At 42.1% G+C, this 14,386-nt stretch overlaps 1 protein-coding gene across 2 annotated transcripts in view; it reads right to left on the bottom strand.

Annotated features, from left to right (window-relative positions):
- Positions 1 to 11,030, bottom strand: part of CRADD (CARD and death domain containing adaptor protein) — a 76,349-nt gene extending 65,319 nt beyond the window's left edge. Inside the window, exons 1-2 of one of the 2 annotated variants that reach the window (XM_021527987.3) lie at positions 10,894 to 11,030; positions 7,338 to 7,643 (exon numbers count right to left, since the gene is read on the bottom strand). In XM_021527987.3, the coding sequence (XP_021383662.1) occupies positions 7,338 to 7,635 (298 nt within the window). In that variant the 5' untranslated portion in view covers positions 7,636 to 7,643; positions 10,894 to 11,030. Of the gene's footprint in view, positions 1 to 7,337; positions 7,644 to 10,407; positions 10,490 to 10,893 lie in introns of those variants that run through there. The other variant, XM_031507591.2, reaches the window with a different exon arrangement.
- Positions 11,031 to 14,386: the final 3,356 nt, after the last annotated feature.

Genomic DNA, 14,386 nt, shown 5'->3' with positions numbered 1-14,386 from the left:
AAAAAAAAAAACCAAAAAAAAAAATTATTTGCATGCTGCTGCATCCCTGATATGATGCTCATCTACATCTATATGAATGTATGAATACAGAATTCTGGGAAGAAAGGATTCCAAGATGGTAGGTTCCATTAATGGACAAAACCAGCTCATTCTCTGGCCAGAAACAGCAAGCAATACAGAGCAATAGGAGAGTAGTTATACCCTGATACAGATTATGCTGAGTATCTGGTGTTCAGACTAAACACTGCTGGAATGTTTCACTTCTAACTGGTTCTAGTCTGGTCCTATGGACCCAGAGACCATTTTCCAGTTTAGATTAACCTGAAAGAAATCTAAATCAAACACTCCCATTCACTTAAAAAACACATTCCTAATCTGAACTTGAAGTCACACATACAAATACAGAGTACCCCATGTCAGCAGCTGTTGTATTTGGAATACAATCTTATATACTGAGCTCAGAAAAGTTTGACACCAAAGTTACAAATCACAGAAAAAATTAGGTTGGGAGGGACTTTTGGAGGTCATCTACTCCAACCTCAAAGTCAGGCCAGTTTCAAAGTCTGATCAGGTTGCTCAAGTCTTGTAATATTGAGTGTTAGGTGTCTCTGAGGATGGAGATTCCAAATCCCCTTTGGGCAATCCAACCTGGTCTGCAAACTCTAGTGGCCAGTGCTTAACTGTCATGTGAATTTTTAAAATTTGATTCAGTCACACTTTCCCTCACTACAACTTGTGGCTACCACTTCTTTTCCTTTTGCAACATACACACAGGAAGTGTCTGACTCCAGGTTTCCTGAATCAACTTGGCCTTCTATCCTCCAAGAACACACTCAGTTTCAGCCTTTCCCCGTAGTTTACACTGAACTAACCACTTCAGTAGTGCTTCACAGGACTCTAGTTTATCAATCTTTCATTTGTACTTGTTGCATAAAGCTAGGAAGAGTATTTTCAATACAACCTTCTCATACCAAGTATAGGGGAATAATCACTTCCCTCAGCCTCCTTGCTGGCTTTGCTCTTGCTGACGGAGGTTCGTGTGTGGTTAGTCTTCATCATTATACTTGTTGTCTTTCAAGACAACCACTATTTTTATCTGGATTTGCAACTGGCCAGTCAGTGCTATCTTGTGTTATTTTGTGGGAATTTTGTATATCCCAGGTGCAGGACTTCACACTTCCTTCTCCTGAACATCACAAGGCTCTTGCTGGCCCATTCATCCAGCTTGCTGGGGTCCCTCTGAGAGGCAGTCCCACACTCCTGTGTCAAATTATCCCCAAGGTATGGAGTTATCCTGTTTTCCAGCTTCAGAAGGTCATAGAACACTAAGTGACAAGTGAGCAAACAAAGTTAATTCACCTAGAAACATCCTGAAGATACAGACACTCCCATCACCCAGATCTCTGACAAAGATTGGCCCCACCGTCAGCCCTGAGAAACATAATTCCTGATTAGCCACCAGTTAGATGGCCATCAAATCTGCAACCACAATCCTCTTAGACTGGTGTTCCGATCTTTCAACCACTGTGCTGGTCACCCATTGAGTCCATACCTTCCCAGCTAGCCACAAGAATGCTATGACACTGTGCTGAAAACCTTGCTGAAGTCAATTAAGTGAAATCTGCTGCTGTCTTATTATAAAAGGCAAGAATCAAGTTGGTTAAGCTTGGTTTAACTGTAGCTGCTCCCTGTTACTTTACTGCATTTTGTGCATTTGGCTTTCCACAGCCTACAAACATGACAGAAATCAGCCTCTCAAAGACATAGACATAGTCTGGCTCACTCAGATCTCTCAGATACATCATATCTAGCTCCATGGATTTGTGGAGAACACTGCTTAGACTCAATCCCTTCATTTAAGATTACCAAGCCCTACAGTCATCTTTAATCTGCTGAAGTATTATTATAACAATATGAGAGAGTAGTGAAGTCTGATGATTGGCCAGGTCTTGGCAACCTTTGTGATCTAGTCCTTTGGGAAGTAGCAAACTTTGGAAGGCAACAAATCTGGTCAGCACATGGATGTCTCCACTTCTTATACCAGGGAGTCTTTAATACCAGTTACCCATTGCTTCCTCTTAGTGGCAGTGGTTAAAAGTAGTTGATCAGGCACAGGTGGCCTAAACACCTCTTTTGCCAGAACTTGCTCCTCCTTTCTTGTTTCCAGGTCTATGTGTTTTAATAAATCTATATTATTATTATTATTATTATTAGCCTCACATATTTGTGTTACTGAGTACAACACCAAATATAGGTATATCTTTCCAATAACTTACCTGAAAGAAACTGCTTGAGGCTGGAAATTCTACTTCCTAACACTGACGCCTAAGATTCAGGCTTCTCAAAGTGAAAATGTCAGATGTAAGCAGCATAAAACCAGCTACTTATGAACATGGCAAAAAAAGAGAGAAAGCAGATACTCCTTAAATTGAAAGAAAAAGAAGGAAAAAAATATCTATAAACACATTAAACTAGAAATATATACACAGAATGCTCCATAGTACCAGAGATGTCAATTACTTGTCCATGTCGTCATGCATACGGTTAATATTGAGTGTGTGCACAAACCTTTACTGCCAGACTTCACAGATCTCGCTGCGGTCAGGAACACAGCCAAAGCCATAAATGTAACACCCGATTTTCAGGGGAGATGGGAATGTGGAAAAGAGTTTGGGAAATTCTCCTATGGGGATGCCTTTGAACTGCTCCAGATAACCAGAGAACATTTCCTGTAGCCTCCAGGCATTAAGATGTGGCACAAGGGCATTTCTTCATCTCCAGGTCAAGAAAGTGAGGCCAAGGCTGCTAAGCCCATCCCCTTCCTTCAGACATACATGGGAGGAAACTCCCCCTTCTGCCACTGGACTATACAAGAGAGGGGAGGGAAAGAGAAGAAAGGAAAAAAACTACTGTCTTCTGTCCACCATTTTAGAGAGAGAAAAGGGATTCCTCAGCTGCTTTTCCTATCTTTCCTAAATGGAAAAGGCAAGAGATCACGCTGTTTCCTTACTGCATTAGATGGGAGAGGAATCAGGATAGGAAGAAGGCAGGAAGCAGCCAACCAAAGGTAAGAAGATATACTAAAATTACACATGTACTAATGCCTTTGCATTTGAATCCAAATTCTTAGAAATCCATAACCCAGCTGTGGAAAAAGGACTTTGGGAAAGCTGAAAGGGGATGGAAGGATGTCTGTCTTTCTCGGCATAAGTACATGTTTTGCTTTGTTTTGCATTTGCATGCTTCATCAAAAGGGTTACACAACATGAAGCTTTCTATAGCTGTATGACAACACACACTCCCCACACATCCAGGGAAAAACTTCAACCAGACTAAAATTTGTTCAAATTAACACTCAAGTCTAGCAGGACACTAATGTTTACTAGGTACCCCAACAAAATTATGCATTAGAAAATATTCCCTGCCTAGTTGTGAGAGTACAGCTTTCCCATGGCAATTCTGATACCCTAAATTCACTAACATTTGCCAGATAGAAGCAGCTGCTCCAGGACTACTTTAGAAATGCCGTATCTCACTTTTTTGTTCTCAGTATGCTGCAATTTCCTGTGGAATGAGAAAGTCATCTATACTATAAAGAGGTGCAATACTAACACTTTTAGAAGTAAATTATTTTACAGCACGTGTATTATGGAGAGAAATATAATACTTGGGCTGAGAAATTCCCAAACAGAGAGAGATTAGAAAAGCAATCTGATAAACACGATCAGAACTTGCATTTTTTTAATCAGTGCAAAAATTATTGGGTAACTGTTGCTGTTTGCTGTTCCTAGAAAGAAGGGAATTCTGTTGCCAACAGCTGTAGTTTTTCATAGGAATTATAAGACTATATTGAAGATTTATGTTCCTGACAAAGGCATTAAAACTATCCAAACTAGGGCAGAAAAACCAGAAAAGTCATTTCCCAATGAAACAGACACTTTACTTTTGTTAACTCTTACTATGGCAGAAGGTTTGATCTTTAATACCAGAAACTCATGCTGTGGTTGATATTTATAATGATTAAGTCTTACAATGCCACTCTGCACAGAGTCAACTGGCTTATCACAGGTTGTTATACAAGCCAGAAAGATACCCTATCACCTTTAAATCAATTCAAGTCATAAATACTTACCTCCAAAAGCACATGACTTTAAACTTCCTTCTTGAGATTTTGGGGTTTTATAACTATTCTTTCCCTAGCTTATGAAAAAAGAGTGAAGGTGCCCTTAGGAGAAAGGGGACCCTAGGCAAAATGCTGCCCTCACATGAAGTAAACAAGCAAGGGGAAGAAATCCTGGGTCTCTCTGCTTCAGTTACGTAGATGCAAGTGGCCCTACCTGCCTGCACATCATGTTCCTGATTCTCGTGGAAAAACTATTCCTCATGCTCTGCAGGATTAAGGTTTTCTGTGTTCAATGGAACTACATCAGGTAACAGTATACAGACCTATTATTTTTAAGTCAACTGACATTCAGCAATAAAACGCAAGATATCAGAGGTTTTAAAGTTCATTTATTTGCAAGCAGCCAAACATCATAGTCTGGGTTGAATCCTGGGCCAATTTACAGTTCCATTCTATGCTGTTCCATGAACATTAGACCGAGTTACACAACTTGGGAATCAATAAATCCATTGCCTTGAAAGAATTTGCTCAAAAACTCACAATGAGTCAGTGGCAGCATCTTGCCTAGATCTCAGACTTTGGCTTCCATTTCGCAGTTGTTTGGTCTACCAGATCATATTTATACAATAGCAACAAAATATTTTTATATCTGACTTTCTGAAATTGCTGTTTGTTTGATTTGTTGGTTTGGGCTTGCTTTTTACTAGGATAAGAAAATAAACTAAAAGTTTCTAAATAATTATAGCTGTGATTTTCTTTAACCAACTATACTTCTCAGTTGAAGGAAGGATAGAAAGCTTGATCTCTTTGAACAAAATGCAAAGTAATTCAAAGACCTGCACAAAAAAATCACTGTGTACATGCCAGTTTTCAGGTTCAGACAGACATAATTTTAATTACTGACTTTAAAAATCCTACATGTAATCACTGAGAAGCAAAAGACAAAAATAAAACCTTCCATCAAGGATCAATTTACTACCACTTCTCAGTCCTGCAAAAGGGTCTGTAAAAACACAGGATATTTTCCTTAACAGAATTTTAATTGAGCATAAGCAACTGAACAGAAAGCATTCCATTTCCATAGTATTTATGATCCAAAGGAAAAAAAAAATTAATCTGGGGACATAAAACCAACTTTCATTTTAAAAGTTTTAGGGTCTAGAAGGATAGTGTATATGTGGCAAAGTTTTTTCACCACAAATGGCTTCTTTAAAACAAATTACCATTGACAAATGATCACTTATAAGAAGAGTTTCCAACAAGGCAGAGGTTAAGTTATCTAACATGGCACTAGAGAACACACTTAATTTTAAATGTGCTTATAATTTTATTAGAGCCAATGGCTTTTTCCATGCTTAAGGCTAAGCACATGTTCATGGACTCCACCAAGCTTCCAAGTCTGTTGTTAGAATGCAAAGCAAAGCTTTTTATACCAAACCACATTTTCTTGCATGTAATCAGTGCTGATGCTGCCACTATAGTTTCCAATTCATTCCAGGGCACACTCAACATTTATGAGGGCACAGATGGTGCTCTCTTTCTTGGGTTTCTAAAGAACATGCCTAAAAGTTAAAACAAACTTGGCTTTCTGCCTCCTATCCTGTTCTTACTCTCTGTATTGCCACCATAAAAATAACAGTAACCTTTGATCTAACCTGGAAGACTTTTCTAATCAACACACAAAATTTGGCAATAGGACTATCAAGTACTGTCAGCCCACTTGAAACCAAAGAACCTGATATGCAGAAATCCAGCATAGCAGTCACAAGAAATCAAGAGCAGGAATAAGCAATCCACAGAACAATCAGAAAGACAAAAATTGGTAACAATTTTTTCAGTAACAAACTACACAATCCCGACTGTATTTAATGGCTGTGTACGTCTGGAAAAAACACAAGGTTATTCTGCAGCTTTAGCAGAAATTATCAAAGAAAGAGGCTGATTTTGAAGGCAAATAAAGAGCACTAGCATGACAGTATTAAGTGAGCAAGGTCTTTTCCAACACACTCAATGCATGGTTTGCATTATGCTGAGAACTTGCAGGCAGCATAGGACATTTATTCCCAAATTTTGAAAATTATTTACTTGTTTCCAAGCACACACAGAGCAACATACACAGAGACCAACAGAAAGACCAGCTGTCACAATACTGATAATCTCAGATTTGTCCAGCAGATCTTGACAAAATATTCTTGAACATGCAGCTAACTGAGATGCAGGTGAACATGATGGTCAACAGGTCTTAGCCATCCCTCTTCACAGGCTTTCAGTCTCACGCAAAACACACTGACACTGGAAAAATCACATGTCATGTGCATCACAATATGTATGATCAAACTCAAATGGGGGTACAGCAGGAGGGAACGGCTTGGAGAAAGATCAATCAGACTGCTTGGAAAAAATGTTCCCAAGTGAGGCCTATTTCACTACCTCATTGGTAACATGAGGTTAGTAGCCAGTGCATGCTGTGAGAATTTGGGACAATAAACGTGCATTTAAAGCAGTTGTCTTGACTTCAAAACAGCTCAGCAATTGCATGCATAGATTGGTAAAGAAATCACATCTGAACAAACATCAAGTGTAGAAAACTAGTTTTATAAGTACATTTAAATGACAAAAAGCCAGAGATTATACTAAATAGTTAGCTTCTAAATTTATTTTAAAAATAAGCAATGGCTAGTAATTTTGCAAGTAATGATCCTAGATATTTGCAGTCCACTAAATAAAATAAACTAAATACATCTAAACAAATAGTAGTAAATCAAAATTACATTAAAATCATAATAAAAGTAAGCAAATAAAAACATAAAACTCTGCAAATATAACTAATTTGGGAACAAACCACTAAAACATAAATAAATGAAACAATATTGATATGGATGGCAAAGACACTGTTCTGCAGCTAGTCAAAATTACTTTTTATAGACTATTCCCTTTGAGGCAATGGATTATGGGTTCTCCTATATCCCAGCTTCTCCCAAGGTAGCCTTACCTGATGTCTCCTTGTCTCCTGAAATTCAGCCCTGCTCTTGTCTCAAACTTTGCAATATTTCCTGGTGTTTGAGTAGTTTCCAGGAAATTCAGGCTGTTCCCTTTTCTTGGTATCATGAGTTTACGCAACGCGTAACTTGAAATTACTGGTACATTCAATACTTTTGAAATTATGGCTTGAGAACAAGCTGTAAAATAGCAGCAACAGCAAGCCTGGCCTTACCTGAAGGATCTTGTATTGTTATTTCCTTACGCTTCAGCATGAGCTTGTCCTTAACCCATGGGAATTCCTGTAAGGAATCCAAGAACACATCAAAAGCTTTGGGTCCTCTGGTGGGGAGAATATCAAGGAGCATCATGGTTTTCCTCTGACTAGTAGTTTGGGCTTTTATTTCTTGAACGTGACTGTCTGTGAGAATCCCTTCTTGGTAGAGATACTGAATAACAAGTCCATCCACCAGCACCTCTGTGCAGAGCTCCAGGCGCAGGGAGCGTAAAAGCTGCTTGTCTCTGGTATCCATCTGGCAACCTAGAGTGTGCGAAAAGGAGTAAGGAAATGTGTGAGGATTAAAATAACTTCAACCTTTAACATCCAGAAGTGATATCTGAACATCCAAAAGTGATGTCTGACACCTGCCAACCTTCAGAGAAAACTCCACACTCAGAATCACCAACCTGGCAAAACTACTAAAGATCTCCATTATCTTCTTTCCATTCAGATTTCACTGTCTCACAAGGTAAAATGATGCAATTTCTGGGAAATACTGGACAGGAATAGAACATTTGGCATTGCAAAGACCAGTCCTCTGCTGGAGTGAAACCCGTGCCAAATAATCCTCCTATTAACTGGTTAAGATCCATACTAAAGGCAGCAAAAGCACTTGCCAGTCCTTAAGAGACACAATCCCCCAAAATTAAAGAGATGTTACACCTGACCACTGCTAGAATTACAAAAGCAGCAGCAGGACAGGTACATTCATCTCAGCCAGGCAGAAGCAACAGCAGCAGCAGGGACAGAATCAGCAGGTAGCTTTGGCCTACATGATGCAGTTCAAGTTTAAGAGGGGTAGAAAAGTATCTTATGTACCACGTCGTTCTCACCCTTGAATCATCCGGGAAGATTGCTCTAGAACTCAACTGCTCTGATGAGAAGAAACTTTCTTTGAATTTCCATCTCAGATTTATCCCTTTCTATTTATAGGCATATCTTCTGCCAAAACTGTTCTTTAGCTTAAATAGCTTTTCTCCCTCTCTTCTTATGTGCTCACAGGAAGGGATCAGATGCCCTCTGCCAGCTTCCATTTCACTTGACTAACACTCTGACTAAACAAAAGCTCAAGATGCATTTTATAGCCACTCTATGAAAGAATAATCAGGGTCCAGAGAGATCAAGCAGCTCATCCAAGATCAAGTCAGCAGTCCATGCCAGACCTTCAAACCAAATCAAAGTGTCTAGTCTAGTTCTTAACAACAAACGTATCCCTGAGCCCATTTAATGGCACTTGAAAATGACAGGACAACACAATTAAATACTTTCTCATTACTAAATAATAAAGTCAAAAAATAGCAGCAGGTGTTGAGTGTGATTACCAAGAGGGTTTCTCACAATTAAATTAGGCACTGCTGTTTGAACCGCTAAACTTTGCAAAAACTCTACTTCATTCAGCTTGAGGGTACAAGAAGAGACAGAATTCTCAAAGCTTTTACATGAAACTTGATGAAGTCTTTTTGCCATCAGAGATGCCTGCTGACTCCCAGAGCCCCATCAAAGACTGTGTGGTTGGCCTGGTTGTTAAAATCAAGGAGGGTGACTAACAGAACATACTGGCATGTAAATGCCACCTTGGACAGAATGCAAGAGCACAGTGTCATGAGAGACACTGGAAAACCCTGTCTGTGATATCCTCTGACAAAGCTACTTTCCAAAAATGCTTCCATCAAGTGCTAAAAGCACTGCTGGAAAGTATCTTCCTGGAGGACTCCATCCTTCCCAGGCTATCCAGTGCATTTCTCACCTACTATAGTGAATTTCTAGTTCTTACCTTCTGTCTAGGGATCATGTGGGAATCAAACACTGTAATGCCTATGCTATGTCCCTAAGAAATGCCAGTTTACCCAGCACAGTTCAAACATCAAACACCATCATGGACTGAGACAGTAGTGCAAGCAAGGAGATGGAAAAAGAGCAGGCAAGAAAGAGAAATGGCTTTTCCCACTGAAGCTGAAGATTCTGGTCTCTAACACATAGTACCTTTACACTGTAGAAAGCAATCTCTGGACTACAGCAAAATTCAGGCAGTAAATCCTACCACTTCTTCTTTCTAGGAGAACACCCTTGAGCTCATGAAGCACTTGCAGAGTTCAAGAAAGGCATCCAGCAGCACCTCTGAGGGTGTCATCTCAACCCAGGCAGAAAACTGTTTCACATACTAAAAAATTTTTGTGTTGCATATTCTGAATGGGCCCTGAGAGTCCCCATTCAGGAGCCTCCTCATATGCTGGATGACTGTACAGAACTTGATGAGTTCCTCTTCTTCACAACCAAAGCAGCCAACATTTTTCAAAAATAAATCTTACAAACCAAAGGTTTGCACCTTTGGGCACTGAGAAATGCCTATCAGCCAGGGATCAGAAGGGGGAATTTCTGCTGCAAAAGCCCTTTGCCTTGCTGACTGCAGAGTGTGTACAACAGAGGGTTTAAAGTCCTTGCATCAGCCTGGTAAACTTCCAGGATGGGGCATACCGGTTTCTGAGGTCTTTTTAAAGATAAAGTATTTGTATGTGTTTACGATGATAAGCAAATGTCTGACTTAGGAACTAAGCAGCTAGATATGGAAATATATCAGGATTTTGATGTGTAACAGTGTTGGGACAGAGTTTAGTGCAACACAGAAGTAACAAATTCATTTAAATCACCGTCTGTATCTACGGATTCAAAGTAAGCTCTGAATTAAATTTAGTCAAGTAATTTTACAGAAAATGAAAACTATGAGATGTCCATTTACGCAAAAGATGACTCAAACATTCCCTAGATACTTCTGAAAATGGATTTTTTTCCATTATAAAGCCAAATTTTAAGAAATATAGCCCATGACCTGCTGAATGAGCAGTCCTTGACTCATCACCACATCAACACAATCAAGTTTGCCTTTTTCTGGATCTGACAGAGTGACTGTACATAAATGGGGATAAAACTTTTTATAAGAACCCCTGCTGACACTAAAAAGGCAAATTCACTTAAGTTTTTCCGCTAGAAACATTTCATTGTTTTCCAGAACACCAACTGCACTCACCTGACTACCCCATGAATTATTCTGGCTACTCACAGCAAGCCTACAGGTCAAAAATCTTACACATCCCCCCCACCCCGCCAGGAAATTTAAAAAAAAAAAAAAAAAAAAAAAGGCAAGTTTTGCTTTTAAAGTCTTCTCTGCCGAGCGCCGGCAGCTGCTGCTCGGGTAGCAGCAGCCAGGGGCCAGCTGCCCGCACCGCGGCCCGAGCCCCGCAGGCAGCAGCAGCGCCCGGCCTTCCTCCCGTCCCGGCCTCCCGCCGGGCAGGGCTGCGCGGAGGCGGCCCCGCCGGCCCGGCCCGGCCTCCCCGCGGAAGCCCGGCCCCCGCCCCGGCCCCGCAGCGCCGGGGGCGCCGCCGAACGGCCCCGCGGCACCGCTCTCCCGCTTCCCCCGGCCCTCCCGCCCCAGGCGCTGCCGAGGGCAGCCGTCGGCAGCGCCCGGGCAAGCGAGCTGCGTGCGGGGAGCGCCCGCCGCCCCGCCCGTACTCACCCGAGGGGAGCGGGAGGCTACCCGGGAGGCGCCGGCGCCCGCGGAGCTTGCGCGGGAAGCACCATCTTTGTTGAAGGCAGCAGGGCGCCGCCGGAAGCCGCCGCCGCCGCCCTGCTGCGGGCCGGCCGAGGAGGGGCGGCCGCTGCCGGCCGGAGCGCGGGAGGGGCCGCGCCCGCCGTGCCAGCCGCGGGGGCCGGGACCGGGACCGGGGCCGAGCGGCCGCAGTGCCAGCCGCGGGGGCCGGGACCGGGACCGGGGCCGGGACCGGGGCCGAGCGGCCGCAGTGCTAGCCGCGGGGGCCGGGACCGGGGCCGGGGCCGGGACCGGGGCCGAGCGGCCGCAGTGCTAGCCGCGGGGGCCGGGACCGGGGCCGGGACCGGGACCGGGGCCGAGCGGCCGCAGTGCTAGCCGCGGGGGCCGGGACCGGGGCCGGGACCGGGGCCGAGCGGCCGCAGTGCCAGCCGCGGGGGCCGGGGCCGGGGCCGAGCGGCCGCAGTGCCAGCCGCGGGGGCCGGGACCGAGCGCTGGAAGGGGCCCGGCGCTGCCGCCGCTGCTCCTTGCCGCGGCCGGGGCCGGGGCGGGGACGGGAGGTGACTCCGCCAAGGAGGTGCCTTTCCAGGAATTCGGAGGACCTGCTGCGCTATCAGGAGTCAGGGTGGTGGTGGGGGTGTTTAGTGAGGAGAGGGGTTGTATCCAAAATTAAATTCGGAATTACGAAATTGCAGTTTTAATGATATTAGAAACAGCTGATCTCATTACTCCCTAGGTACACTGGTTGCTATCTGTGAGTATGCGCTAAGCTGAACTTCATCCTGGTGCTGGCATCGTCGTATCAAACACAGAGCAGTATTATATCGAATAATGGACACATTTAGCTTCATTACTTTCATCTGAACAGCTTAAAAATGAAGAATCTTTTAATAGATGAAAATAATTTATTAAATTAAGAGCTGGCCTGTGTCTACCACAATGCTATGGACATTCTGTTGTTTTATTCCTCTACTAGTGAATAGTGTATTATTCACTTATTTTTATATGGATACCTGGAAACGAAATATGGTAGAGAGGAGAAGAGTGTGATTCACAGAGCTGTAAAAATGAGGTGGTGTCACTTTCACTCACACATCATGAAATAACTTTTTTCCGTCTTTGCATAGGTGTCAGGTGTCACACGGGATTGATGGTGTCAGCCCTTTTTCTTTCATGTCGGGACCGCAATAGTGATGAAAGGGGAAAAAAAAGATCTTCCAGTGCTGGAACGTACTACCTTTGAAGCTGCAGGCAGGCACAGCAAGCTGGCTGTGGTCTGCACAGCGTGCTAATACCTACCCTCTGGAAAAGCAGGAAAAGTGGTTGCTGCAGCTGCTGCTAGAAACGTCGTCACCTTGTGAACCCCATTTGTACACTCTGTTTAGACTAATTGTACAAATTTAAGGGTATTTGAAATATTTAAGGGTAGTTGGAAGCTAGTTGTGGAAACCTTTACATGCCTTTCCTAGATACTGTACCCAGGAAACTGTACTGTACTGTACTTGCCATGGAAAAATGTAACCAAGAGTAGAGTTCACATTCTGCCTATGCTTAACATTATATTTATCTACAAGATTTTGCATAAAGATAGGCAGTCACACTCAGGAATCTTAATTCCTTTTCCTTTGATTTTCCTGTGGCTGACAGTTGAAAATTTATGTGGACACAGAATGTAAATCAGCCTTAAAGGCAAAGTTTGTATGCTGGTTTTAAGAAATGTTTTAAAAATATAGATACATATATCATGTGGCCAGCTTCTGCAGGGATGCTACTTATTTGGCAGTTTTAAAGCAGTGTTTTGGTTTCATGACATAACACTTTTATCTATAATTATATATAAGTAATAAATTGGATACAGGGGGTTAAATTGCTTGTGAATAATTGATAAATAATATCTTCTTACAATACAGCTGGTAAACCAAGGTAAATATTTTTTTTGTCTCAGGCACATGTTAGTCTTCTAGGAATGAAGATATAAAAAAATCTAAATACTCCTCTGGGTTGTTTCAGAGCAATGCATTAACATATTTGACAACACTGGAAGCCACACAAGTAAGTCATCATCATCAGTAACTCCAAGAAGTATGCTGCTGTTGTAGCCAAAGTACAACTGAGGTGGTGTTAAATTTTCTTGCCACAACGTTTGTAATACTAGTTGTGAGGAGATACGTTTGCAAACAGTACAGCACAGCTCCAGGGAGCAGAGACACCACAAACTGCCTGTATGATTGTTCCTCAACAGAGCACTGCATAGCTACTGAGAGTTTCCTGTCCCAGCTTCTTGTACTTCTGATTGTCAGTGCTGCTGGTTTTCTCTCTCTTCCTTCCTTTCTTCCTTTTTCTTCCTTTCTTTCCTTTCTTTTCTTTACTTCCTTTTCTTTCTTTCTGTCATGATCTAAGGGTCTGTATTATATCTGGAATTGGAGTGACCAAACTTGGAGGCTTCAGAAAATCTCATCATTGCAATCCTGACAGCTGCTTTTAATTGCAGATAATGTGGCTGCATTTTAAAATAGAAAATTAGGACAAGCAGTTACATCACTTTATTTACTATATCCTTTTGCCAGATGAGGCAATTTGATTTTTTAAATTTATACTATCCAAGAATGTCTTAGAAAGTTAGCAAAACATATGGATATGCATAGAGCGACTCCAGATTTCATTCAAGGAAATTACAGCAGTTATACAGTCAGCATTTAGTCATGTATTTGCTTGCAGTCTGAACAAAGATAGAAAGAAGGAAAGCAGTGAAAGGAAAGAGATAAGCCTAGGAAGGAAGAGGACAGCACCAGAGGTCCAAATCTCATTAAGGGAAAATCTGGCCCTTCCTTTTCCCCCCACTAGTTAATAACTAGTGCTGCAAATTTATTTAGTGGAAACTAAATATGCTACTGTGTTTTGGGTTCATCTTTAGCAACACAGACAGCTTTTGATTATATAGTACAGGTACAGGATAAAGACACAAAGAGTTAATACTTTAAATCCAAGGAGAGAAGTCCTTAAATTCTTTGTTTCAGTCCATTTTGGGTTCAACCCTCACTAAAGGTCTTCCACTTCTGGTCCAAGTTCAACAAAACTTCAGAGACATGGTTTGGTTCTACTTCAGTTTTAAGGACAAATAAATACATATATATATATTTTAGCCAGTTTGGTGTCAATTCAATGCCCCACTAACTGCTCAAATCTCAAAGCTAACCATGTAGATTAAAGAACTATTTCCTAGAATACAATGATCAATGGACTATAGTCAATCTTCCGCATCAGTATCCTCAGACTTTTAGTCTTAAAAGCTTGTGCTGTCTGGTTCTGCAGATTGAGGGGCCATCGGTGCTCATCAGGCCACACTTTTAAGGACTGCTGAATTCAGGGTCACAAGTCCAAATCTTTGGGAGCCAAGCTAAGCAGTATCTCTTCTGGCAATGCTATTCATTTTACATGTAAGTTAAGCCAGATTTTTACATTT

This window comes from Lonchura striata, chromosome 5 (genome assembly GCF_046129695.1).
Source record: "Lonchura striata isolate bLonStr1 chromosome 5, bLonStr1.mat, whole genome shotgun sequence".
NCBI lineage: Eukaryota > Metazoa > Chordata > Aves > Passeriformes > Estrildidae > Lonchura > Lonchura striata.
Note: the sequence above shows the minus strand (reverse complement) of the source record. Positions and strands in the feature narration are given on the sequence as shown.